Consider the following 24,903-nt stretch of genomic DNA (forward strand, 5'->3'; position numbering starts at 1 on the left):
ATTTATTAAAGAGTCAGAACGGATAAGATCACTGCATGGCCAGCCTGATTTATCAGGGTTTGACTGGAGTACTTGAATAGAGAACGCCATATTTCAAGTTTATGTTCGAAACTGTAGTTTAGAGTGTGTTATGTCTCAGAGACTTGAAAATTGAGGGAGGAGAATTTAGAGGAGGTATCTCAATAATGCAGTTTATGCCTGCCAAGCAAGTGGATGAACATTTCATATTGGACATGCCTTGTTAGGGATCACATGAGTGGAAGAGGGATAGTTCTGTGTCCTCTTTGAACTGCTGTGTGCAAAAGTGAACATATTAGCTGGTTCCAGCATTAATTACAATTTTTTTCTGTGCACACAGCAATGCTGGCAGATCTTTGGATCTGGGCTGGGCAGCGTTTAAGAACTTGTGAGAGTGTTTTCCACTCGTTAGCTATGACTTCAGAGCAGTCCTGTTTGAAACTATGACACACACTATTTCTCTGCTGTGCAAAAATATTCATTAAGGTTGCCAGGTGGCTATGCATAGGAAATATGCAAAGAAGTAGCCATTTGCTAGTGCATGTCAAGAAAACGGTCCCTAATTGTAGCAGAAAAAGAGCTTGCTCATCCTTTTTAGCTGACACCACTTAGAGAGCTATTCATGATAAAAAACAAAAACAAACAAAACAAAAAGCCCTACTGCAGCCAAAGTTACCAGTGACTGCTTAGAAATGTTAAACATTTGTAAATCTGGTTAAAGCTATTTCTGAACGAAGTAATGCCCTTTTTCTATCCTGAAACTCAGCTCTTCACTCACCTTCAGATATGGACTCCTCTGTTTATTGTTCCAAAGTGTGGGCAGGTGGATGAAAGCCAGAGCTCTTTTGTTCAGAAATGCTATATAGAGTTGAATTCTTCTGGTATTCAAACTGTGGTCAAATCCTCCTAAGGGTCAAAAGTTGTTGTCAGATTCATCTACACTATACGTGAATTTTAAAAAATGATCCTGATCTTGCTAAGCAAGAAGACAAAGTTAAACTAACCCTCCATCTCCTGTTTTATGCAAGCCCTTTGTGACATCCTTAAGACAATATGTTAATGTCAGGAAAGAGTCCTAAATTGAGTCATTTCATTCTGGTTTTGTATCCACCAAGGTGGCCTAATATCTTAAAAGCCATGGGATGTTTTGTAGCTCTACTAGTGAGTCATGACTTGGGGCTTCTTTTACAGTGCAGCTATCATAAGTCTTTGAGTAATCACAGACTTTAAAAGTATGCTACATCAACAAGATAAGAGAAACAGCCCACAGCACTAACAGCATTATCTTTTACCAAAATTGATTAGCCCATACTATGTGTCTCAAATATTTTGTATAAACTTACTCAGCAAGCTGAAAATAAGCGTGCTCCTGAAGTAGAAGCTGGGGAAAAAAAACCAAACAAATCCCCCAAAATAATAATGAAGAAACACTACTTCACCTGTGAATGACAATGCTGGCTGAGGCTTTGCTCAGATAGCTGCCAGTGCTAGCATTGCATAGAAATCTCTTCCTGATGTAATCTGTTACCACAGTTTTGATACCATTTAATAAATGTGAAGTTTCAGAGGAGCAAAAGGTTGTAAATGAATGCAGGAAAGTTGCCGACTTTTTGCTCAATGGTCAGGGGGTATTTATCAGAGGATTTTTAATAGTGACATTTGCAATCTTGCTTTTACAAACCCTTGTATCGGCCCCTGGCCTTCCCCTGTTTAGTGCAGACAAAGGAGTATATGCTGTGATTCTACAAAAGAGATGAAGATGAATCTGGTAGGAAAAAAATAATCTTAGCAGATGCTTGTAGATCTTACTTTTCTGTATTATTTTTTAAATTGTCCTCCCTTAGCATTAGGTTTTCTTTCCTGACAACAATTTTTGATGACAATGATCTTGCTAAGGATCCAATTGTAATGTGCTGCACCTTGCATGTGACCTAAACACATGTGCTTGCCAGAACACTTCAGCAGGTTATTTTTTGCAACTCCTAACACGTACATACATCCATCGTATTAAAAATGGAGGCAGTTACTAGTGACCATAGAGAAGTTTATCTTATTCAGAAAAAGATGATCAAGGAAAAAAAGGTTATGAAGCAGCATGATTTATAATTCTGTTTGCAATCTGCTGCTCTCTGTTATGGTGGTCTTGGTGGAAGGGAAATACAACAACTCCAGTACAGCTCTGTGTTGCCGTCCCATCTGCAGTGCATCCAGTACATTAATACATCCTGGAAGGTACTGCCCAAACTGCAGCATGGGACTGTAACAAAAGAGAAAGAATTTATATTAACTTACTCAACTCTCAAAGGGAGGAAAAAAAACACTTTTGGAAAATAGCAGCTCATTTTTATGTCTGCCTCAAACCTGAAATACTTATCAGATATAAGATTTGTGTTATTAATCTTATTTAAAATATAAAGTGTAATGATGTGTTCCTTAAAACTTAGGTAGGTTTTTGGATATCACCGGATGATCTGCCCCAAGTTTGTCGTTCTTAATCCATTAAAAGACAGGCCTGCTTGTAAATCCACAGGTACAGATAAGAAGTCACTGTTTGACTGTGTCTGAACCCTTTTCAGATGAAAAATGTCAGTGGCAGAAAGGGAGGCTGAATTATTTTTTAAAAGGGTTTTCAAAGATTCTCATGATTCCTCCGGTATCAGTTAAATGTGACATGTCCGTAGACGTGGCTGTTTTTTAGGGTGTAAAAGCAAGTAAATGCTATAGTTTTCATCTCTGTGTAGAAAGAAAATGCTGCAGTATGTGTAAGTGATCAATTTGCCTTGCACTACCAGAAAGATTCCTGTCTTCCATAATTAACATACAAAGAGATACTTTAAGGTTCCAATGATTTGTGACCATGTACCTGTGAGAGGGAAAAAAAGTGCATATATATGTATATTTCTGTTTGGATGCATATATATCACATATGTAAATGACATATAATGTATCCATAACAAGCTTTGCTGCTTACATACTGCCATTTAAGCTGTCAGAGCCCTGTCATGATGATAACTCACCCGCATACATGCAAGCTTTTGTAAACTGGTACAGCTCTATTTCCCAGATTTGTTCCAGTTTGCAAGGAGGACCTGATGCACAATTTTACATAGAGTAGTTTTGTAATCTGCAGCACTCAGAGGTGGTATTTAGATTTCTGTGCTTGGAAACAGGAATCAAGTCTCCTCTTTGGAAAAATGGTCAAGATTAACTCAAGAGAACCTTTGCAGCCTGGCTGACGCATAAATGCAAGCGTTCATGGGAATGGCTCATTGGGGGAAGTCTGTGGAGACTGCCTGCAAGCCGGAGGAGTTACTCACTTCCTCAAACCCAAGGTTAATTTCTCAGCAATTGCCAATTCTAAATATGGGATGAGTTTACTTCTTACATAGTTGGACTTCCCACTGCTTGTGCAAAAGCATGGCCCTGATTAGGGGGAGAGCTGTCGAGAAGGGATGTGCTGCAAACGGCAGGCAGTGCTGTTGCTTGGAGGGAGGAAGGGCACTTAGCAGACGGCAGAAGCAGGGCTGCAGAGAGGCGGGGGAAGTTCTGCACGTCCAGGGGCTGCAGCCAATTTTCAGCCTTTGTGGCAACCTGCAGGAAGGGCAAACCTGGGTAACAACTTGAGCAAATGTGAAATGATTGAGGAGGAAAGCACTAAATCCATCCCCGCTGCTAAGTCTCATCCCTCTTGAAGTTGGAAAACAGAATTTATTTTTATTGTTTTAGAGAAGATCAGTATAAATTGTGTAATTTTGCATGTGAACATGGCTGCTATTGCACTTTTAACTGTAGTATTTGTTCATAGCAAAACAGACTTCTTGAGGAAATTGCTTTGCAAAGAAGAGTTGTTCAGAGTCCTTTTTTTTAAATCCTGTAATAAAATTAACAAAACTGGAGAAGTTAAAGTGAGCTGAAGTAACACTTCAAGGTGTTAAAGTCTGTACTTTCTAAATAAAATATCCATATGAAAAAGGAAGAATTAAAAAAAAATAAAAAATCACTCTTTACCCCTCCATTTCATTTGCATGTTGTGTTAAAATCTTAATCTAGCAAGTTAAATTATTTTGGGCCTAATTCTGAACGGTTATTTCCTGTACATCACTCTGTTCAAAATCTCTACTGTTGTAATTAATTCTAGTAAATATTTTTAGTGTGTCTTCAAAATCAGTGGAGATGCTCTGGATTTTCTCATTGTGAAATATGTTTAAAAAGTATTTGGGAGCCAAATGCTTCAGAGTGTGTTCTTCTGACAGTGAAATGGATCACAGAGGCTCATGTACCAGGGGCTGTTGCACTCTCAGCTATCATCTTCCCCCTCCTCAGCATTTTTTAAGAACTTTCTTGAATCCACTCTACTGGCTAAGAATGCCATACTGCCTGTGAAAAGGTAGAAAAAAATGTAACCTTCTAGATCACCTTTGAATAGAATTGTAAAGAAAGAGGTTTGTTTTTCTTCTGCAGGATGAACAGATTGGTTGTTTTTTCAGACAAGTGTAATTAATTCTCGTTCCAAGGATCCTCTGAATGCCATGCATACATAACAAACATGGAGGTGTCTGCTGTCAGGGTAGGACTGAATGCACTAAAACACTGTTTGTGCTCTTTGTTTGCAGGGGAACTGGAGGTGGTCCAGAAGGATGGGGAGCGCAAGGTCCAGAGCCGGCAGCAGCTCCCAGTGGGGACAACGTGGGGGCCCTTCACCGGGAAGATGGATCTCAACAACAACACCTTGGTACGTAGGTGATCCCGGGCACCTTGCTTCCGTGGGGGTAATTATGCAGCTGGAGCACTTGGAAAACAGGCTTTGTTAGCTGTCGTGGGCAGTGGTATTGGGATCACTTCCAATTAGTGCACCTATGGCAGCCGTCCATGTGAAGTTATTTGGAACACAGGTTAATAATAGTAATCTTGTTATTTTACAGGAAGAAAGGAAGTGTTGCTTCCTTGTTTTTTGAACTACACTGCTCCCTTTCGGCAGCAATATCTGATTTTTAGTGTCTTTTAAAATATTTCATAGCATCAGTTGTTCAATATTTAATTTATATTTTTGGATGGCATAGAAAATAAATGGCTACATTGGTTAACCTAAAATTTATTAAGTCTGCCTCAGTAATAAGATTATCGGACATAGTAAAATGTCTCATCGGCTTGCAGTTTTTTTGGAAGATACTGAAAGACATTTGCCATGTAATATGTTCCTAATTGTACTTTTCAAATTATTATTTTGATGCAGAAAGTATGTGTAATTAACTTGTAAGTAACACTTTGCTGACTTCAGTTTCATGAAAATCCATGTTGTTTCTAAGTGTTAGTTTCATTTTTGTTTGGATAGGTTTTAACCCTGAGCTTCAATATTATCTGTATATAGTTCAGATCAGCTTTCCAGGAATATCTGGAAAGGTGAGCCCATGATAAAAAAAAAAAAAAAAACATCTCTGGAAAAAAGGGTTTAGGCAATTTGGGAGTATACATTGCCCCATGAGATACTACTAAAAACTACTACTACTAGCTCTATCACTTGCCATTACAAATTTTGCAGGAAGAGATTAACATAAAGATCTGGGGAAGTATTACACACATGTGTACTACACACATCTGGGGCAGATGCAGCTCTGCTTTAAACTGAGAAGCTGAACTTCCCAGTGTAAAGGATATCATCCTGTTATTGGAAGAACTGAAGAGTGGGAAGTGTTGAGTTGCTAAAGCAGCATCAGTGGACACGTGAGAGAGGGGACATGTGGAGCTGGATGAGAGGAGGAAGCTGAAATTTTTTCACTCTTCCCTGAAGAACCTATGCTCTTGTATTTGAGATCTATTTCTAAAAGCTTGCTGGATATTTCTTTCTGTAAATGGTCAGTACCTGGTTAAAAGATGCACTTTCAAAAGTACTGGACACTGAAAGTGTCTTACACTTTTCTAAGGGAAAAATGGAAAATTTGAATACCTGTCTCCATTTTCTCCATTTCCTTTGTTTTTTATTTCTTCATCTACTTTATTCTTTGTCGATTAGTCTATAAGCATTCTCAAAATGTTTTTCACAAAAACTCATTTGTGACATCTATCTGAGACTCAAATGATCTTTCTCAGATTCCACAGTCACTACTCTCATCAACATCCATGCAACAAAAACCTTAGTACTGATGTGTCTTGAGGTCAGTCTGTATAAGACCTGAGGAAAAACACTAGCTTTGTGTTATTCCTATTGCCATGAGAACTTATACCACTTCTTCGGGTGTACGAAATTTGAAGTTAATGTTTCAGTATGGGAGCTCATGATGACTGAGCTGTCACTACAAAAATTATCATTATCAGATATCCTTAGGATCAGTTTGCAATTGTTTTATTTTTATATTCTGAAACAGGGATGGAACAACTGTAATCCTTCCTGCAGGAGCTTTCTTCTCCTTCAGTTGTACAGGCATTAGGGCCTGCTATTACTTTGAAATTTGGATTTTTGCCATAACAGAAAAAATTAGCTAAAACATTTTGTTTTTTAATAAAACTGTAGTGACTTTTTATTTTGGTGGTAATCATCAGATGGAACAACTTTCTCAGCCTAATTCAGAGGGATATGGGATAAAAATGTTCAGAATGACTTCTGTCTTCACTAGGTTGGAAAGGTCCTCCTTTGCTTCTTGTCCGTTTAGAAACTCTAATTTTTGCTGACATGATAGATTTTATTTTTGTTGTGCCTTCTATTTATCATAAATGCTTTTTGTAATCGGAAAAAGTTCCTGTAAACAGAAATGTAGTCCATAGCAATATAATTTTGACCCCCATTCTCTGAGACAGTCAAAATTGAACTGGATGTGGTCTTGAGTAATCTTTGAAGTTGAGTCTAACTGAAGTTTGCCATGCTTTGAGCAGAAGTTTGGACAGGAGGTGCCTTCTACCCTGAATTATTCTGTTTCTAGGCAATGTTCCTTTTTTCCAAGTATCAGGTGTTTCCTGCAGTCCTACATTCGTTAGTTTCAAATGCTGCGTGAAGAAATGTAAATCCTTTGATAGATCCTTAATTTACTGTTTAAACGACACAAACCCAGTGCCAGCTTCTACGTTTTTCCTTTAGCATTTTTTTTTCCCTTGAAATGATTCTCGTTTATCTATGATATTTCTGTTTGCTTTGCACATTTGATTACTTTCCTCACTGCCATACATGCCCTCAGTTGTTCACAAGGGGACTTTGTGTTTGTTTGCTTAAGTTATTTATATCGGTTTTGGAAAGCTCATTTGGGTAAAGCCTTACGTCTCTAGAATTCAATCAAACTTTCACATCAGCTGCTGATGTAAGGTTTAGTTCATTTCTTAATGAGAACTTCAAGCATTGCACTGCTATAGACATGAAATATTCTTTGGAAAAAGCTTTAATGTGCATTTTTAGTGTAGACAGAAAAGGAAAGAAAAAATCAGTGAAACTCAGGTAAGTATCACAATTCTTGCAGCCGGACTTCTTGGAAAAGATGGTGGTGGTTACTAGTAGGTATTTTACCTGACTTCACTGATTTTTAGTGTTAGCAATATATGACACTTAGCCTCACAGGATTCACTTGCCTTAGGAGTCACTAAGCAGTAAGTTACTGCTTACTTGCTGTCCTTTCACCCAGCACTTTATACAGTCAGTACTTATATCATGTGAAACTGCTTCGTATTTCAGTCATTGCTATGGTGCTGAATAAAGACTCAATGCTGTTGGCTCAGGAGATAGAGCAGGCTAATTAATTCAGCATGGTAATTAATTGAGTCACTGTGCCAGATGTCAAATACTTTTTAGATCTTTCAAGTTTCTGTCTTGAAGTATATTAAGAATATACATCTCAGAGTAGGAGAAGGTTGGGTACCTTGAACAAAAACGATTAAAGTGCTGTTCACAATTGCAACAGGAATAGCAGCTTTTGACTTCACCAGCAGTGCCACAGCACTGTCAGATGTGATAGAGCAAGGTCCCTGTCAGAATACTTAAACTCTAGTGGTAGACTTGAGAGCTCAATGAGTAAGCATGTTCTTAATTTTTCTCGTCTAAGAATCAGCCAGCAATCATGAATTTTGAAGTGTTTAAAACTCTTTATGAATTGCTTACCCCATTGCATTACTATTGCTGTGCACAGCCATCAGAAGTCCTAAGAGTGTTGCTTTTTAAGAAGAGAGTGAATCTGCGATATTGGAAGTTTTCTAGGCATTTAATTCCCATTTCAATATGAATTTGAGAACTCCTTATATCATTATCTAAATACTTATAGACATCTATTCATATATTTAGAGTAATAAATCTCCTATTTAGATAGTTTTAATGATCTGTTCCCATAATTTTGCCAATTTGGCACAATACTTTTGTTCAGCTGCTGGTCTTTGTACCTGTGGTCACAGTTGCAGGTTCTTTCCTTTTCCTTCAATTTCTTTCCCCTTCTCGTTCCTTTCTGCTGCAAGAATAGCAGTTAATAGTCCCAAGAAAATGAAATGCCAGTGTTTTCAAAGTGAATCATCATGGTACTTGGATTCCAGAAGGTAATGGCATTGCTCTTTTGTACTGGGCAAGTTTACTGTCATACCTACACGTAACAAAAAATTTTATGAATTGCACAGGATTTTAAGAGAAATACAAGGGCTGCTTTGAATGTAATGCCTCCTGTTTTATGATGTCCTCCCATGACATAAGAGGCAAATGTTGGTGATGTGATAATTGAGTTTGAACCTGTCCACTAATAGCCTGTTACCTGTTGTTGCTGTGTGACACATGGCAGCAGAGGGGCAGTCTGACAGAATGGCCTCTGACATGCAAATGCAGCAAAACTGAATTCTTTCATGCAAAAAAAAGTGGCACCCATTGGCATTCACTGACTCTTGCTGAATATTTCTGGAGACTAAACAGTGGATGTGAGCACAGTGAGGCAGTGGGTGGTTGGAAAAGTCCTTAAAGATCATCAAGTCCAACCACAGTCTAACCATACTACCCTAATTCTAACAACTCTCTGCTAGGTCATGTCCCTGAGCACCACATCCAAACAGTTTTTAAACAACTCCAGGGATGGTGCCTCAACCACCTTCCTGGGGAGCCTATTCCAGTGATTAACCACCCCTTCCGTAAAGAAGTTTTTCCTGAGATCCAATAAACCTCCCCTGGTGCAACTTCAGGCCATTTCCTCTCGTCCTGTCACCTGTCACCAGTGAGAAGAGACCAAACCCACTCTCGCTGCAATCACCTTTCAGGTATTTGAGGAGAGCAATGCCATCTTAGCAGCTGTGAAACAGTGGGTCTTCTCTGCTGGTGCAGATTTTTAGGAGTGTGGCATGCAGGCTGTTGTTCATTGCTGGACAAAATGCACAGCTAATGGTGGTGACTGTGTTGAGAAACAGTTTTTTTTAGCTGAGAATTTTCTCTATCAGATCATGTTATTGTGCTCTCTGTATCTACTGTAGTCCACAGAAATAAATAAGAGGCTTTTCTTTTCTTGATTTTTGATTTCTTGAGATTACTTGAAAAAAAGAAGATACTTTTACAAGCCTTCTATGCTAAAAAGAGATTGGCTATATATTTCTAGGTTTTCTTGAGGTTTAATATGGTATCACTGTTTTGACAAACAGGCACATAAGTAATTTTGTACAAGATTCTTTTTTTTTTTTAATGTACAGTTGATGAGCTCTAAGGGAAGCAGCATGATTAAATCAGTACATTTAGCTGGGGGGCTCCGACTTTGTACCTTGCTGCATCCCTCAAAGTTCAGTAGTTCCTGGGTACCTAAAAGCAGACAGGAATGTATTTCTACGGCTTGTGCACATAGCTTGTGACTCTAGTTTTCAACAGGAAAGTGGGTTTGCGCACGTGCCAACTATAATGTGAGCAGGCTTGTGAGAAGAAGGGAAAACAGTTCTAGGAGGATCAAACTGCTGAAAGCATAGCTGCTGCACATAAGCAGATCTAAACTGAAATTGTTAACAGCTTATTTAAGAAGAAGCAGTTCAGATATTAAGAAGCAACTGTAAATATTTTCCTTGTCTCCCTGAAGCAAAAGAATATCTCAAATATTGTGACTGCATTCAGTATTTCTCAAGAAGCAGCACAGAACCACATGGCCTGTGATGAAGGTCAAGCTGTGGATGATGCCATGGCTCCAGTAGTGAGTGGAGGTATTCTGAGATGTGATTTCCTTTGGCTGCAGCCATCTAGTTTTTGGTGTTAATCTCTGCCTATGGCGGGATTTTGTGAAATGAAACAATGAGTGGCTGGATCCTGCCCCCTATTCCTGTGGTCTTGTCACAAGGAGGAGCGCGTGGTGCAGGCCTGTATCATCCTGATAAGGAAAAGAGGATTCAACATGGCTGTGACGGGAATCCGTGGGAAGAAAGTGTGCAGGTTTGGACCAGGCGAGCAATGGGATACAGCAGAGACCCTTTAATGGGATCTGGGAGGTTCAGTGCCAAAGCTACACTTTTCCTGGAAGATAGCCTCACAAAACAGTTTATTGGGTAGTGCTGTGAGGGGCTGAGGAGCCAAGGTTCAAAATGCAGTTAAGTTATTCATTCGCTAATCTGCAGCTGGTCACTGCAGGTCAAAAACCTCATATCTGTAGTAGCCAGCAACTTTTAATCTCCAGAGTTGCAGTGTGAGAGTTTGCTGGGCACTTGGTTGAGGTTCTGTGTGGCCACAGAGAGCAGCAGCCTCTGCTAGGCTGCCTCCAGTTTTGTTGTTTAAACGTAGAAATGTGTAAAGTAGGTTTTGTTTTTAGTCAAAGACAAATGGGGATGTTGGCTCTTATTAGCACAATGACTCCTATGTTTCATTACCAAAAGTAGTATATTGAGTCACAAGCCGTGATTTTAATATTTACTATACTGGTTTGTACCTGTGACATCAAGTGTCTACAAAAGCATTTCTTTCAGTTTTTCACTGTTATTACTGACAGGTTATACTTTAAAACTGTAGCTTGGGAGCACTTGTTTCTTTCCCAAATACTGGGAGACTTTAGTGTAACAATATTTCTGGGCAGCAAATTGTGCTACAGTTACTGTAATGTACATTTGTACTATGCAAGCGTCACTGCCAGCCACTTCATACAATGTGAACATTTTAAAAAGCTGAGATATGTTGATGCAATGTAGAAACCCATGTGGCCATCCTCAGTGACCGTTGAAAACATTCCTTCACATTCCCTCATATTCCCACCCTCTCCCCTTTTATAAAGCCATGAGTTGAGGGGAAGGTAACGACAGAAGAATTTTTAAAAAACTTTTGTCCATGGCCATTTTTAGCCACTTTTCAAAACAAACAAACAAACAAGCAATCAAACACAACAGCAGTTGTTTCTGTTCCTTTGTTGACATTTACATAACAGAGTTAAAACATGTTGCTAATACGATAGCAAGATATGGTAATGATCTGAATAAACACTGTTCTTGAAAAGTCAGAAGAGGTTTTCTTAAGCTCGAGAAAGTGGTTTCCAGAATGCTGAATGAAAACCACATTCCCTGCAAATAGAAATGCACATATTGATCACACACCACTGTCTCAGTTCTGTTAGCATAATGATATTAATATTGTTGTTAATATGGCCTTAATTTTAAGATACTACATGTTTGAGAGGCAGGCAGATATGTTTCTTCCCTGTTTTTCTTGTTGTTTTTTTTTTTTTTTTTTTGTTATTTTTTTATTAACAAAACTAGGAGATGACTGAAATCCATTGTTCCTTCTGATTTCTTTATTGCTGTATCAATTATTTCAGAAATAGAGTGTTATGTAGAGAATTTTTACTTAAAATTGCTTTTAAAAAACTCCATTCCTGTATCTGAAGCCCTTTCTTAAAACTACACGTGCCCATGGTTTAGTTTGACACTTGTTTATCAAAACGACAGAACTGGAGCACTGCATCCAGGCCTGGGGCCTGCAAGCACAGGAGAGATTTGGAATTCTTGGAATGGGTCCAGAGGAAGGCCACTAAGATGATCAGAGGGCTGGAGCACCTCTGCTATGAAGAAAGGTTGAGGGAACTGGGATTGTTTAGCTTGGAGAAGAGAAGGGGAGACCTCATTGTGGCCTTCCAATACTTGAAGAGAGCATACAAAAGGGGAATGTTTTAAACTGAGACAGAAGGTTTAGGTTAGATATTAGGAGGAAATTATTCATACAGAGGGCAGTGACACACTGGAACAGGTTGCCCAAGGAGGTTGTGGATGCCCCATCCCTGGAGGCATTCAAGGCCAGGCTGGATGTGGCTCAGGGAAGCCTAAACTGACTTAGGTGTTGAATTTAAAGAGTGCCACTGCACAACCTGTGAGCAGGAAGGTGTTCTTGAGCTGCCAGACTACAGACATACAGTCTGATTCTCCCTGTACCACAGACTTTATGCCTCAAACATTTATTTTGCTATTGATGATTTTGCAAAATTTGTAACACAACTTTTTGAATGGAGTGTAGTCCTATTTAGGAAGTTTGGATGAGAGGAGGATTTGGTTTAGCTCCTTTGAAAGTGGTTCATACAGCTCAGTACAGTAAACACCTAAAGGGCACAGTTCAGTATTCATGTTTATGACAAGGAGTTTAATGTTTTTGCTGTCTTCTGAGGAATATATATTTTTTTAATTCATGCTTTTTATTATGATATTTCTATTTATTTATGAAATGTGTGTTAGTGTAGACTAAGCAGGTAGAAAATGTCAGATTTAAATATTTGGCAGTTTTAGAAACAACTTTTTTCTCACTAGATGTTAAACAACACTTTTTTTTTTTTTTTTTTTTTTTTTTTACACTAAACCAAAATTCAGTTTCTAAAATGTTGATAGATTTCATTATTAGTTTCATATCCATAGAACAAGTGCAGGAAAATCTAGTTGCATCATTTTAGTAAAATGTAGAGCCATGACGATGCCCGTGTCTACAAAGATACATGCATTGTTATGCCAAGAATTTTGTGCTTATGAGGGGCTCTGAGCTGAAAGACTTGCAGGCTTACGTTCTCTCCTTAACCATTATAAAGATAAAATATCCTGGATACTCCTGGGCTCCTCGGGGGAAAATACATAAAGCCCACATAGTTATCCTTAGCATATGTTGCTAGTGGAGGAGAGCACCGTGATGACTGAGTGTATGGAACTACAGTGGCACTTGGGAGGACAGTGAGGAGTGTGTTCCATAAGACCTGTGGAAGCAAAGCGGGCAGTTGTTTGGAATCGAGCGTGCTGTAGATGAAATTCCTGTGTGAAAAGAAAATTCACCATTTATAGGTTTTAGAATTATGCTAATGAAAGTGCAAACCACAATACGACTCTCTCATGTACATTATCACTGTAGCAATAATAAGATTTGAAATTATTGTCTGTCCTAGTTTAAGACTTTGAGTAAAGGAATAGACCTGTGGTTTCAATGAAGACAGCGTGCACTTGCTGCTCACTTCAGCACAGCGTGATGGAATGATCAAAATTCCAGTCGGTTCCCATTCTCTCTGAATAGGCTTCAGAGGAATAGCCTATACATGTGCAGGACTGATTGAAAAAAATGTAGTTATTTCATTGCCAGCCAAATTAACTGCATTTTGTGAAAGTATTTCTTTGAATTTCTGAATAGAAAAAAAATATATAGCAAGCAAAGTTAGCACAGTATGTGTATTCTGTGTATTATGGCCGCAAGTTGTATCAGAGGAGGTTTAGATTAGACATAAGGAAGAACTATTTCTCTCAGAGAGTGGTCTGGCACTGGAATGGCTGCCCAGGGTGGTGGTGGAGTCGCCATCCCTGGCGGTGTTCGAGAGGCGTCTGGATGATGTGCTGCATGATATGGTTCAGTGCTTGTGGTGGCAATGGTGATGAGGAGACAGTTGGGACTGGATGATCTTATAGGTCGTTTCCAATCTTGTGATTCTATGATTCTACATACATACACATTTATAAATATAACTACAGGAAAATACACATGTATACATTTATACATACATATGCTGGTGTTTGCAAGTGTATGAAAGACAGCATGTTCTATTACGAAGGAAATGCTGTTATTAGTTCCTAAAATCAGGGATGCATTTGAGATACCCACATTTTGCTCAACTTTCTGCTCAGCTGTAGCTGCTCTCCTAATGACGTGGTGGTATCACATAGCCAGTAGCAAAACTTGTCCCTTCCCAGATGCAGCAGATCTCCTTTCTATCACTAAAATTTGGGCAGTACAGTCCTTGTATTGTGCATAAGAGCGGAGTGAGATTTGTAAATATCCCGGGCCTCATTTCTCAAGCTCAGCAAACAAGGTCATCAGTGCAGCCCATGGTGGCTCTTGCGAGCTCCTGTAGCACTGCAGAGACATTGGGCTGCAGTCCTTAGGGCTCTGCTGGGACATGTGCAGAAGGCACCAATGCTGGGCATCCATCTCTGTTCTCCTGGGCAGTCCCAGCCACCTGCAGCAGTGGGAGTTACAAAATGCTTCGCGTTCATGTCATGTCTTAAACAATCAAGCATTAATAAACTTTTGTCCAGTGTTTTTTTTTTTAACTAATGTGTTTTATGTTATTTCACAGACTAGAGAAAAGGGGAAAATATTTCAACACAGCAACAAAAATGTTTCGCAAATTTAAAAGCCTTAAATATATTTGCAGTCATGTATTTTCCTGGCTTTTTGTTTTGTTTTGTTTTGTTTTGTTTTTTAATTTGAGCTTCTTAGGGAATAATTGTGTTTTAAATAGAGAAAATAATGCCTTTTCTCTGTGTGCTTTAGGGGAAGAACACCAGAATGTTACTGATGCATTTAGAATAAGCTATATAACATTTGAGAAATCATCATAGTTTTTGCATAAAAAATGCAAATATTTTGCATCTAAGAAAATTACGTAATTTAAAACTGTTGCAGATCCATATTTCCCATCTTTTTTGACATTTTATTTTAATGTAAGCCTGAAAAGAGCAGAAAATATTTTTGAATAAAAGCTTCATCTGTGCTAGTCATTATTATTATTTATGTTTTTATTTATAAGCACCTCCTCAGTCAACACATTCCTCCAAGATATTTTTCTCTTTGAGCTGTGTGGTTGCACATGGTGGTCTCCAAGATGGGGGAGGAGTGCCCGCACTTTCTAAAAGATGAAGCTGGCACTTGTGCCATGTGCGAGGACACAAAGACAAGCCAGGGTAGCTGAGGGAGGTGTGCTCGGCACGGGGAGGTGACGAAGGATTCTTCCCTCTCTCTCCCTCTTGCAAGCTGTTGTCCTCACGTTGGGTAGAAAACTGGGACAGATTAGCATAAAGGGAAGATAGCAGTGAAGCAGCAAACAATAGTAGGATCAAAATATGTGAGTTTGTTTAAGCTTGGGCTGGACCAGCAATGGGAAAAGTGTAGGCGCAGCAGGGACAAAGTGGGTGACCCATGGCTTCTGGCATCACAGTGCTGGGAGGTGGCTGCAGCCAGCCTGTCTGTGTGACTGTCCAGAGACATTGCTAGTAGCTGACATCTCTCAAACTCGGCTTTGAAAGGCCTGTTGGAGAGGGTCCAGAGAAGAGCCACAAAGATGATCAGGGAGCTCCCTGCAAAGACAGGCTGAAGGAGCTGGGCTTGTTCATCCTGGAGAAAAGAAGGCTGCGGGGTGACCTCATTGCAGCCTTTCAGTACCTAAAGAGAGCCTACAAACAGAAGGGGAAACAACTCTTCGAAAGGGTGGATAACAGCAGGACAAGGGGAAATGGTTTTAAGTTGAAGGCGGGAAGATTTAGATTGGATGTCAGGGGAAATTCTTTACAGAGAGAGTGGTTAGGTGCTGGAACAGTCCCAGAGAGGTTGTGAATGCCCCGTCCCCAGAGGTATTCAAGGTCAGATTGGATGGGGCCAGTACTTCAGTAAGCATTTCCCTGTTATTCATCCCCTGGGCAGCCTGGTCTAGTATTAAATGTGGAGGTTGGTGGCCCTGCATGTGGCAGGGAGGTTGGAGATTCATGATCCTTGAGGTCCCTTCCAACCCTGGCCATTCTGTGATTCTGTGATTCTGTGAATTAGACCCGCTTTTGCAGAAAATGGCAGATGGGACATTATGGCAAGTGAGACAGTTGGTCACACGGCGGAGGATACCCTTTTCAAAATATAATTGAAATATAATAAGGACTTGCTGGGAGATAAGAAAGTGAGCCTCTATATTTCTTTGATATGTCCCTCATTAATTTCCTGCAGGTTTTTTTCTTACGGATGTTTCTTCTTCCTGCTCCAGTTTCTTGTTTATAAAAGTTAGAATTAACATGTGGCAAACAACCCAGTTTTAAATGAATGTTGTTTTTTCAGTGAATTTTTTCTGCTTTATGTTGGACTTTGCTTTCAAGTGTTCTGTACTATTTTCTTAAGAAATACTGTCTGTTTTCTGGGGATCAGTGTCTCAGGTTTGTGTCAGAGATGTGAGAAGAGAGAGCAGTGGCATTGGATTCTCAGGATGCCAAATGTGTGCACTTTGATCTGGTGCTCAGGGTGCCTCAGGGAGCAAGCTGCATCTTGATTTCTGTAGTCTGCCACCCGCTATCAGGTACCAGGGCCCCAATTAGGCAGGCGGAGAAACAGTGAACACACCGTGGGCTGGATGTGGAAACCTTTGTGAGAAGGCTTTTTGCATCAGCAGCGCTTGTTCTCTGGTGCAGTTTCTGGGGCAGTAAATGCCCTTAACACTCAGTAACAGCAACAGCTACCTTCATGCCCTGATTTGAAAGCTCTCCCCTCTCCCCACATTTCATTGTGGTTAACATTTCATTGCAGAATGGAAAATGAAAAGGATATCCATGTTTTGAGAACTTGACCTCTCGCAAATGTGAGACCACTTAGAGTAGCTGTTCCTCCTTAACATTCCTCACATGCCCTCCACCAAGCCAGTTGCTAGCACTTGGCGCAGTGCTGGAGTGGCTTTGTAGTCACACCTGCGCCGCTTGCTCCATCTGTGGCATGCGGGAACCCATGGGGCAAAAGAGCCTGTCTGAACTTCAGTAAGCATTTCCCTGTTCCATTCCCTAAGTTCCCCCCCATCCCAAGGGGACTCGACTGGAGTCTCATTCTTTATTCACTGTAGCCCCTATAGTTTTGAAGTCTCCTGAACTCTCTAGAAGTGTGGTATTGTCAGAATTCTCTGTGTCTCTCTGGCTGCTCTGTGGCACCTGCAGAATGCTCTGGGAGAGCCGTGAGGTGTGGGGAAGCAGAGGCTCGGCTCTGGCATCCAGTGCCATCCCCATGGCCTCAGGTTCATGAGAGCTGCAGCAGCAAGCAGCACTGATGATATTGCATCAACATTATTGGGTTAACAAGGATTCGTGAATTTATTTTTTACAGACGACATGTGAAGTATGCAAATCTGCCAAGTGTTAGAGATCACAGTTTATAGGCCCGCGGATCGATTCTTACTGGTCATTTCCACCTATGGTCATTGGAAAAATACAAAGGGAATGCAAAGCAATCAGAAATATTAAGGGCCAGTTAGTGTGTTAGGGCTCGAGTTCGCGCAGTGCTGAGGTGCAGGAGGAGGTGCTGAGCACCCCAGTCTTTCATTCAGAGCAGTGGGGCTGAGGAATGCCTAGCATTTCATGACACTGAACACCACCACTACAGTCTGTGAACCTCTCTGTAGAAGATAAATATTTCTTATTTTATTTGACCTTGGAGATGGAACTGGTTTGATAGGGTTAAGGTCAATGAGTATATTATTTTTAGACGAGATACGGAGTACATGGATGGTTCTGCTTTATTTTAGCGTGTTAACATCTGGCAACATTCTGTTCCATATGCTGCTGATTGTCCTGATACATTCATCTTCAGTGATTATCAAAAAGATTTCAGTGCTCTGGAGTTAATCACACGTTAGAGAAGACAAATACATGAAGACAAGTGGAAAAGCAGTGTGTGGGTTTTTGTGCATAAGACCAAGATTTGGGTAATCTTGTCAAGTGCTCAATTAATTTAGAAAATAAATATTTTAAAAATTGATTTAATCAGTTAATATTTGTGAGTACTGTGAGGATGAAGAACAGCATATTGGAGCTTGATATTGTTATCACAGTAGACAGAGAGAAACTAATTGTGCCCTTTTATTTCTAAATGTGGTGCACTTATTTCTCCTAAGGATAAATAGTTAAAGGAGTTTTAGGTCTGTATCCTTTTCCCATGTGTCATTTTTGCATAGCTTTTCTGTATGAAAGTTTAGCTATGCTTGCGCTATTTCATTACAAAAAATCACACACATAACTATCAACTGAGGTTTTTTTTCTTTTTCTTATACCAGTGTTTTCAGTTTTCCTAGGTTGATAACATTTTTTCCAGGGCTATCAATTACTATTTTCATTTTATGCTGTTTTGGCCTTACATGCTACCAGCTTCAGGGGAGAAAGACTTACGAGTTTCAGAGGGAATCTGCACATAGCAGGTGTTCCTTTTACAGCACCTTCTTTTTGAAAATGCAGAAAGGCTGCCGAGATCAGAATGAACAGGGAGGCAGCAACCAAACTAAGCATGATGTCTGTCAGCCTTGTACCCCTCTTACAGTGTTTGCCCCAGCCTGTGCTCACCTCCAGACAGTTGGCTGTGGGGCTACCCCTTATTTCTCAGTGAAGAATTCAATTAAGAAAACAACCACACAGTCCAAAGTGTAGAAGGATGTGAAAGGATTTTCACTCTTCAGTGAAAGCCATAGAGCAGAATTGGCCCATGTAGCACTGTGCAGGACGTCTGGCCAAGATAAGATGTTAGAAAAGCAGCAGGAAGGCTGAAGTGGCAGTTTGCCACAAAAGGAAAGGTAGAGAAAAAACTAAAGTAGCAACATTGCTACTCAGTATTTCTTTCTTATTTGAATATTCATCATTTCAAGGGAAAAAAATAAAGGCAGTGAAATCTCCTAGGGGACGGAACATACCGCTATCCACTACTGAGATAAAACTTGTTTTATTTTATCATGCGCAAATTTGTTTAGATCTTAGCAGTGGCCACTCTTCCTGTTGCCAATATCTATTAATGATAATTACTTCAAATACAATACTTGCTCAGTGATAGCATCACGTCATGGTGAGGAAGATTGTGATCTTATCTAAACCTATTCTGTTTAACTCTGACACTCCTTCTATTATAGTAGGGCCTAGATAAGATCATGCCTGTTAGGATCAGACATTAGTTGGAATCAATATTTGAAAATGTGCCTGTTTTTGCTTAATAGCAAAGTTAGTGTGGGGGTCAGAGTGAGATCATTTGTTGGATGAGATTGTACAGCTTCATCTTGTAACGGAAATGTGTTCTTTGCTTCAGCTGCTGGTGAAAAGTGAAACAAGGGCTCCTTGAAAACTGTACAGCTTCACTAACAGTCGCTGTGTAAGGAAGATACAATGATTGTTATGATATTTAACATCTGTAGTGCTGCAGCATGTTGAGGTTCTATCAGGAACTGGTGCTCCTTTGTGCTAGACTCTGTCTGAATCTGATACTAAGAGGACAGCTGCTAATCTCAGCTAGCTTAGGTCCTGGGCTTACACCAGCCCCGAATACAACGGCAACAAGCAAGTGTGGGAGGCAAAAGTTAAAGCTGAGCTTATGGAGATTAGTTTAATAAACAGCAGTTACTTCACAGTAAAGCAGCAGACATGAGCTTTACAGACATGGTGAATCAATAAGGCAGCAAGTTTGCAGATGGTTCCAGGGAATTCTTCCTACTTCCATTAATCTAGTGGAAGAAAATATAAAAAAATTGGAAGCATTGATTTAGATGGGAATTTTTAAACTCACTGGCTGTTAAAGAAATATATAATCTGTATCAGAGATGGTGAACCTTTTTAGTGCCCAGTGCCAAACTTACTTTGAAAAGCTCAGAAGTTCATGTGCTGCCAACAGAAATCTTTCAATGACAAACTTGTTACCAGTGCAGCAGTGTACAACTGGTGGAGGTGAGCACTAAGAAAACACAGAGTGCCATAAATGCTGTTTTACTGTACAGTATGGTTACTGTTTCTGTAGGATCTTTTGGGTTTGGGTCAAGGAGACCGAGTGCCCATGGATACTTGTGTGGATTGCTTGAGTGCCACTTTCTGTTTCTAGTCAAGAACATGAATGTTTCCTGTGTTATCAATGGAAAAGTCGAACAGCGTAAATTAAAAACTTAGAAGTTAACAGTCATGTTAGCAATTGTTTTTATCATTTCACTGCAAAATAGGAGTGCCGCTAGTTCTGTGGCTCAAGCTGGAATCAAAGAGCTTCATGTGTAGTTCACTGAGCTAGGGAAGTAGCAGGATTGTACTGGACTGCTCTAGACAGAATGACCACAAGAGATATTTTAATAGATCTTTTAAATCATTCCAGTGCAAAATAAAAACAATTTTGGAGATTTCCATGTTCTAGCATGAAATGAGCTTCTTGTTTGGATGCCCAAATCTGTATTTGAATGAATTTCTGGCATTGTGCCTACCGATGTTCTGAGATCTAGACTGAGTTTACCAATCATTTCAGTCTCAATAATGTTGCTCATTACTGAGTGTTTCTCATCTTAAACTCTAACTTGTGGCTTGACTTAGATTTCCTTCACTGTTAACAGCTCGATTACAATTCTTCACATTTGACACACCAATCTAAATTTATAACACTGTTCTCTGAGAAATGAACATATTCCAGACAGGAGTGGTAGCTTTCATTAGACAAAGTCAGAAAGTTTCTGATTTGAAACAAAATAAGTTTAATGTCACATGCCCCTCTAAATATGCATGGTATATCAGTACCAGTATCACATATGTGCCAAATGGTAGTTATAAAGAGGTGTAACTATAATTTATGTTTCTTCAGGCACAAAAATAAGTGGAATGACAAATGAATAAATCATTGCACCAGTGTTAACAGTAAAAGCATGACTGAATTCACTATCACCACATTGCCTTTCAAATCAAATAAATGCTGTTCTTTCAATATAATCATATGTGAAAAAGAATAAAGAAATACCAAATATGAAATATCAAAGTAGATTTATATAGGTGAAATTCTTCTCCTGTAACATGTGCATAAGGATATTTGAGTAGTATTTTGCTCACAAAAAGTGAAGCGTTTCCATATTTTCATTGAAAAAGGCACAATTTTGGGTTCAATCTGAATAGTTAAGATACAGATTTTATTTTACTTTTATTTTTAACAAATAGGAGGAGGAGCAGAGACATTTTTGAGTCATCCCAGAGTAACTGGGAATAATTTATCTTTGAAGTCTATGAAATTCATCTGGATTTTAGATATCTGTATCACAGAGCAGAAAAGATTCATTTTCAAGATAGATTTTTCTTTATTTCCCCAACTATATGGAAGTATTCTAATCTTGGGGCACCCTGAAAGAATTGTTCTGATACTACACTGTGGTATTTGCGGACAAAAAATAGGTGTTTTCTCACATGCACACTTCCAGAACATGGCCTTCACTGACAAGGTAGATTTTTAAGCAGTCAGATTTAAATACTGATTTATTTTAAACTTAGACTTTTTGAGCAATTTTAATTCTTTGAATTATTTCTTTCTTTGCAGTCTGAATTCTGAAATGGGGTGTAGTTTAAAATTCATGGAATACTGTCAGTTTTCAATTGTCCTTTATTTCAGAAGCCAAAATGTGCTAGATATAGATTTCCAGGTGCATAAGTGGGGCAAGAAAGGAGGCTAATTTGAGACACAATGAGGCTAATTTTAAATACAATGCAAAACCCAGCACTAGAGTTTTCTGCCTTACTCCCAGATATACATAAAACAAGAATTGTCACTAAGACAATTGAATATATCTGAAGAAGTAAGGTGGTTTTTTTTTCCCATGGATATCCCTTTTTTCTCACTAAATACAGAGTGAAGAGCCATAATTCTGCCTTTATGATAACAAAATGTTCTCTTCTATTAGTAGCTCATATTGCCTACATACAGCATGTGAAAACCTTCTGTTAAACTTGTATGTGAGTGAAGTCAGAGCTTCATTTCAAGCCTGAATCTGAAGCAGTTAGAATGAGGTGAAACAGGAGGAGATTACAAGCAATTATACCTATATAAATAATATGAGCATTTATTTTTGCTCTAGAATTTTATTTAACTTTGTTTATGTATTTATTTGATTTCTACTCTCTATGCCAAGAAGTTCTTTGGTATCCAGACTAGCCTATTAAACAGATCTTGCTATTATGGTTGGTATTATTATGTCTGAATCAAGAGTGTGATAAAAAAAGAAATCTCTTCCTGAAAGAATTTAGAGGCCACAAAGAGAACACAGACAAAGAGCGGGAGAAATGTATAATTTGATCACCATTTTTAAAATAGGAGATCAAGGTACACAGAGATTAATGGACCTGCTTGACAGCACTCCGAAGGTCTCAGGTTTCCTACAGGTTAAACGAATGCCTGCGTTACAAGATTATCCCCTGAATGATTAGCAGACACCCAAAGAGTTGTACATCACCAGACTATGAATTGAACTAATTTGTTTAAGCTCTTCACATAAAAATTGCAAATAAAAGTTAGTCTTGCAGGAATCGCTCTCTTCGTGATAGAAAAAATGAAACTTTTTATGAATATCACATGCAGATAGTAACTAGAAAGAAAATGTATTCCCAAATTACTACTGAAGAAAAACAGAAGAAAGTAAGTAGTCTATCAAACAACTACACTGCACAAATTTCTCACCATTTCATAACAGATGGGTTAAAATTGGAACATGAAGTTATTTTAAAAAATCCAGATTTGCAAAGAGTGGTGTCCCTTATCATGTAAAGGAATGATTAAACCAATTGATATCGCACTGGTGTGCATAGTCTGGACTATGTCTTTGAAAAAGAGAAAATGTTTGATGGTGGTCTAGCAGTGCTATGCTTCCAGTAGGCCAGTCAGTCAAATGCAAATACAGCCTATAATAAAAAGAGCTGGTTGGCATAGTAATTGGGAAATGAATGTTATTTGTAGCTCCATATTTCTGTCTTTAGGAGTCTAAGAACTAGGAGGTTGGTATTGATAAGAGGGTTTGTGTATAAATCCTTTGTAATGAGGCTGTGCCTCTTCAGTCATTTGTATTAATTTTAACTTTAGATATGAACATCATTCTCTGGAATGGTTGACAACTAAAATAACTAATTTCACAAATGTCTAGGAAAAAAAATCATGTATTTTTAGAAAAAAAATCCCTCTTTTTTTGTGTCAGGGTGAGTTTGGGGCTGTACACAATATTCAGCTTATATGGCATGGCATGCACTATAGATTATAGCTGCATTTGTGTAGATCCTGGTAAGGATGACATGGTTTTGGGAGAAATACCAACTATAGAGTGTAGTTTAAGGGGTAGAAATGCCCTTCTTATCCTTAACTAAGGGGAAAAGCATTCTCCAAATGGCTTTAGATCTGCATCAACTTCAGCATTAACCCCCCGACTCTACGTATAGATTTTTCTTTATTGGCATGTTCGGTTGATTGTTTAGTAAATGGATTTAACAGTTTCTGCTGTTCCATATCTTCCTGCAGAAACTTAACTTTTAACATCTCATTCACTTTCTGAATATTTCTGTCAGAGTACCTGATAATGTGGGACTGTAGAGTCCTAAAAAGAAAACAGTCCAGAATGATGAGGGAAAGCCAAAGTTCAGGGATTTTGATGCTTATATTTTACAACTCTATGCACACCACAAGTGCTCTCTCTCCATGCAGTTTCACATCCTTCTGTGTAGATTCCCTTAACACCTCACTTTCCCTCTGCCCATTCCGTGATGGTTATCCCTTATTTCCATTTCTAGCACTTTCCTTCTCACCTCTCTCTTCACCTTTCCAGTTTGTCCTTTTCCACTCTTCTCTTTCTGTTACTAAATTGTTTCTTTATTCTACTTCCCCAGTATTTTGTTGTTGTTGTTGTTCTTATCATATTCTTAACAGCCACTTTTCCTTCTCCATTCTCTAATTGCTCTGTCCTTTTTCTTACTGACCTTCAAGACTCCTTCAACTGTGCTCAAGGGCTTGCCCTTCCTTAATGTCCAGCTCCATCCATTCTGGTTACTTAGTCTGCACTGACAGGAGTTAAAATTTGGTGCTGATTTTGAGCCAAAAGAAATCAACACAATGATCAGTAGTTGTGTGAAACATGTATTTGTGATTAGTTTCTCTTCCCAAGGTAGCACAGTCATTGCTGTGACTCATAACAGGGCTGATCAATAAAGGTATAGACTTCTATTGCTTGCTTGTTACTTTGCTAGCTATATAGATGTAATCAAGTCTTGTCTTTCAATGGTAGGTACCCACTAAAAACACCAAGAAGGATTCTCTTGACTCTGCCCCACCTGAGTTTTACGTTACACAGCAAGTCAAGTGTATTGTGGGCTTAATTTTCAATCTACTTAAGCATCAGGTATGGGTATTGCTAGAAGCAAGCTATCAGACTTGGTGGGCAAGTGGACTGATCTTACATAGTAAATCCTATGCTTTTGTGATATGTTGACAGACCCTTACGTTAAACAGTGCTAGGAGGCACTGCTGTAATAAAAACAAACTGGCTCATGCACTACTTCTGAGATTTTCCATAAAAACAGCATAAATGTTAATGAATAAATAATCTTCTCCTAAATTTCATACAATAACTGAGCTTACCCCAGGCAGGATGTGCCACTGTAGATCAGTATTTGAAATACGTGAGGATTCCTTATTTCTAGTAGTGCAGTGGGAGGAAAACTTTGTCATTCCCTATGTCATTTATTTCTCGGTATGGTGTTGAGGGCTTAGGTCTCTTGTCTTTACACATCCTTGCTCATACTAAGTCCCTCACACTAGGCGCTAACAAAATTTTTGGAGGAAAGAAAGATAACAGGGAAAACATGCAAAATATTAGTTAAATTAATAAAATAATCCCACTTCCCTGATCTTGTGTGCAGAAAGAAAAGAAGAAATTGAATTGAAAATGCATTAGGTAATGCCTGATCTTGGAATTAATCTGCTTA

General features: G+C 39.0%; 1 protein-coding gene across 2 annotated transcripts in view; it reads left to right on the forward strand.

The window, feature by feature from the left end:
* The window catches only part of ZFPM2 (zinc finger protein, FOG family member 2), a 305,640-nt gene that overhangs the window by 141,247 nt on the left and 139,490 nt on the right, over positions 1 to 24,903 (forward strand). For both annotated transcript variants that reach the window (XM_042868639.1, XM_042868640.1), the window contains one exon: positions 4,632 to 4,750. In XM_042868639.1, coding sequence (XP_042724573.1) covers positions 4,632 to 4,750 — 119 coding nt within the window. The remainder of the gene's footprint in view (positions 1 to 4,631; positions 4,751 to 24,903) is intronic.

This window comes from Lagopus leucura, unplaced genomic scaffold (genome assembly GCF_019238085.1).
Source record: "Lagopus leucura isolate 7727_CA_CO unplaced genomic scaffold, USGS_WTPT01 Super-Scaffold_100002, whole genome shotgun sequence".
In the NCBI taxonomy this organism is placed as follows: Eukaryota; Metazoa; Chordata; class Aves; order Galliformes; family Phasianidae; genus Lagopus; species Lagopus leucura.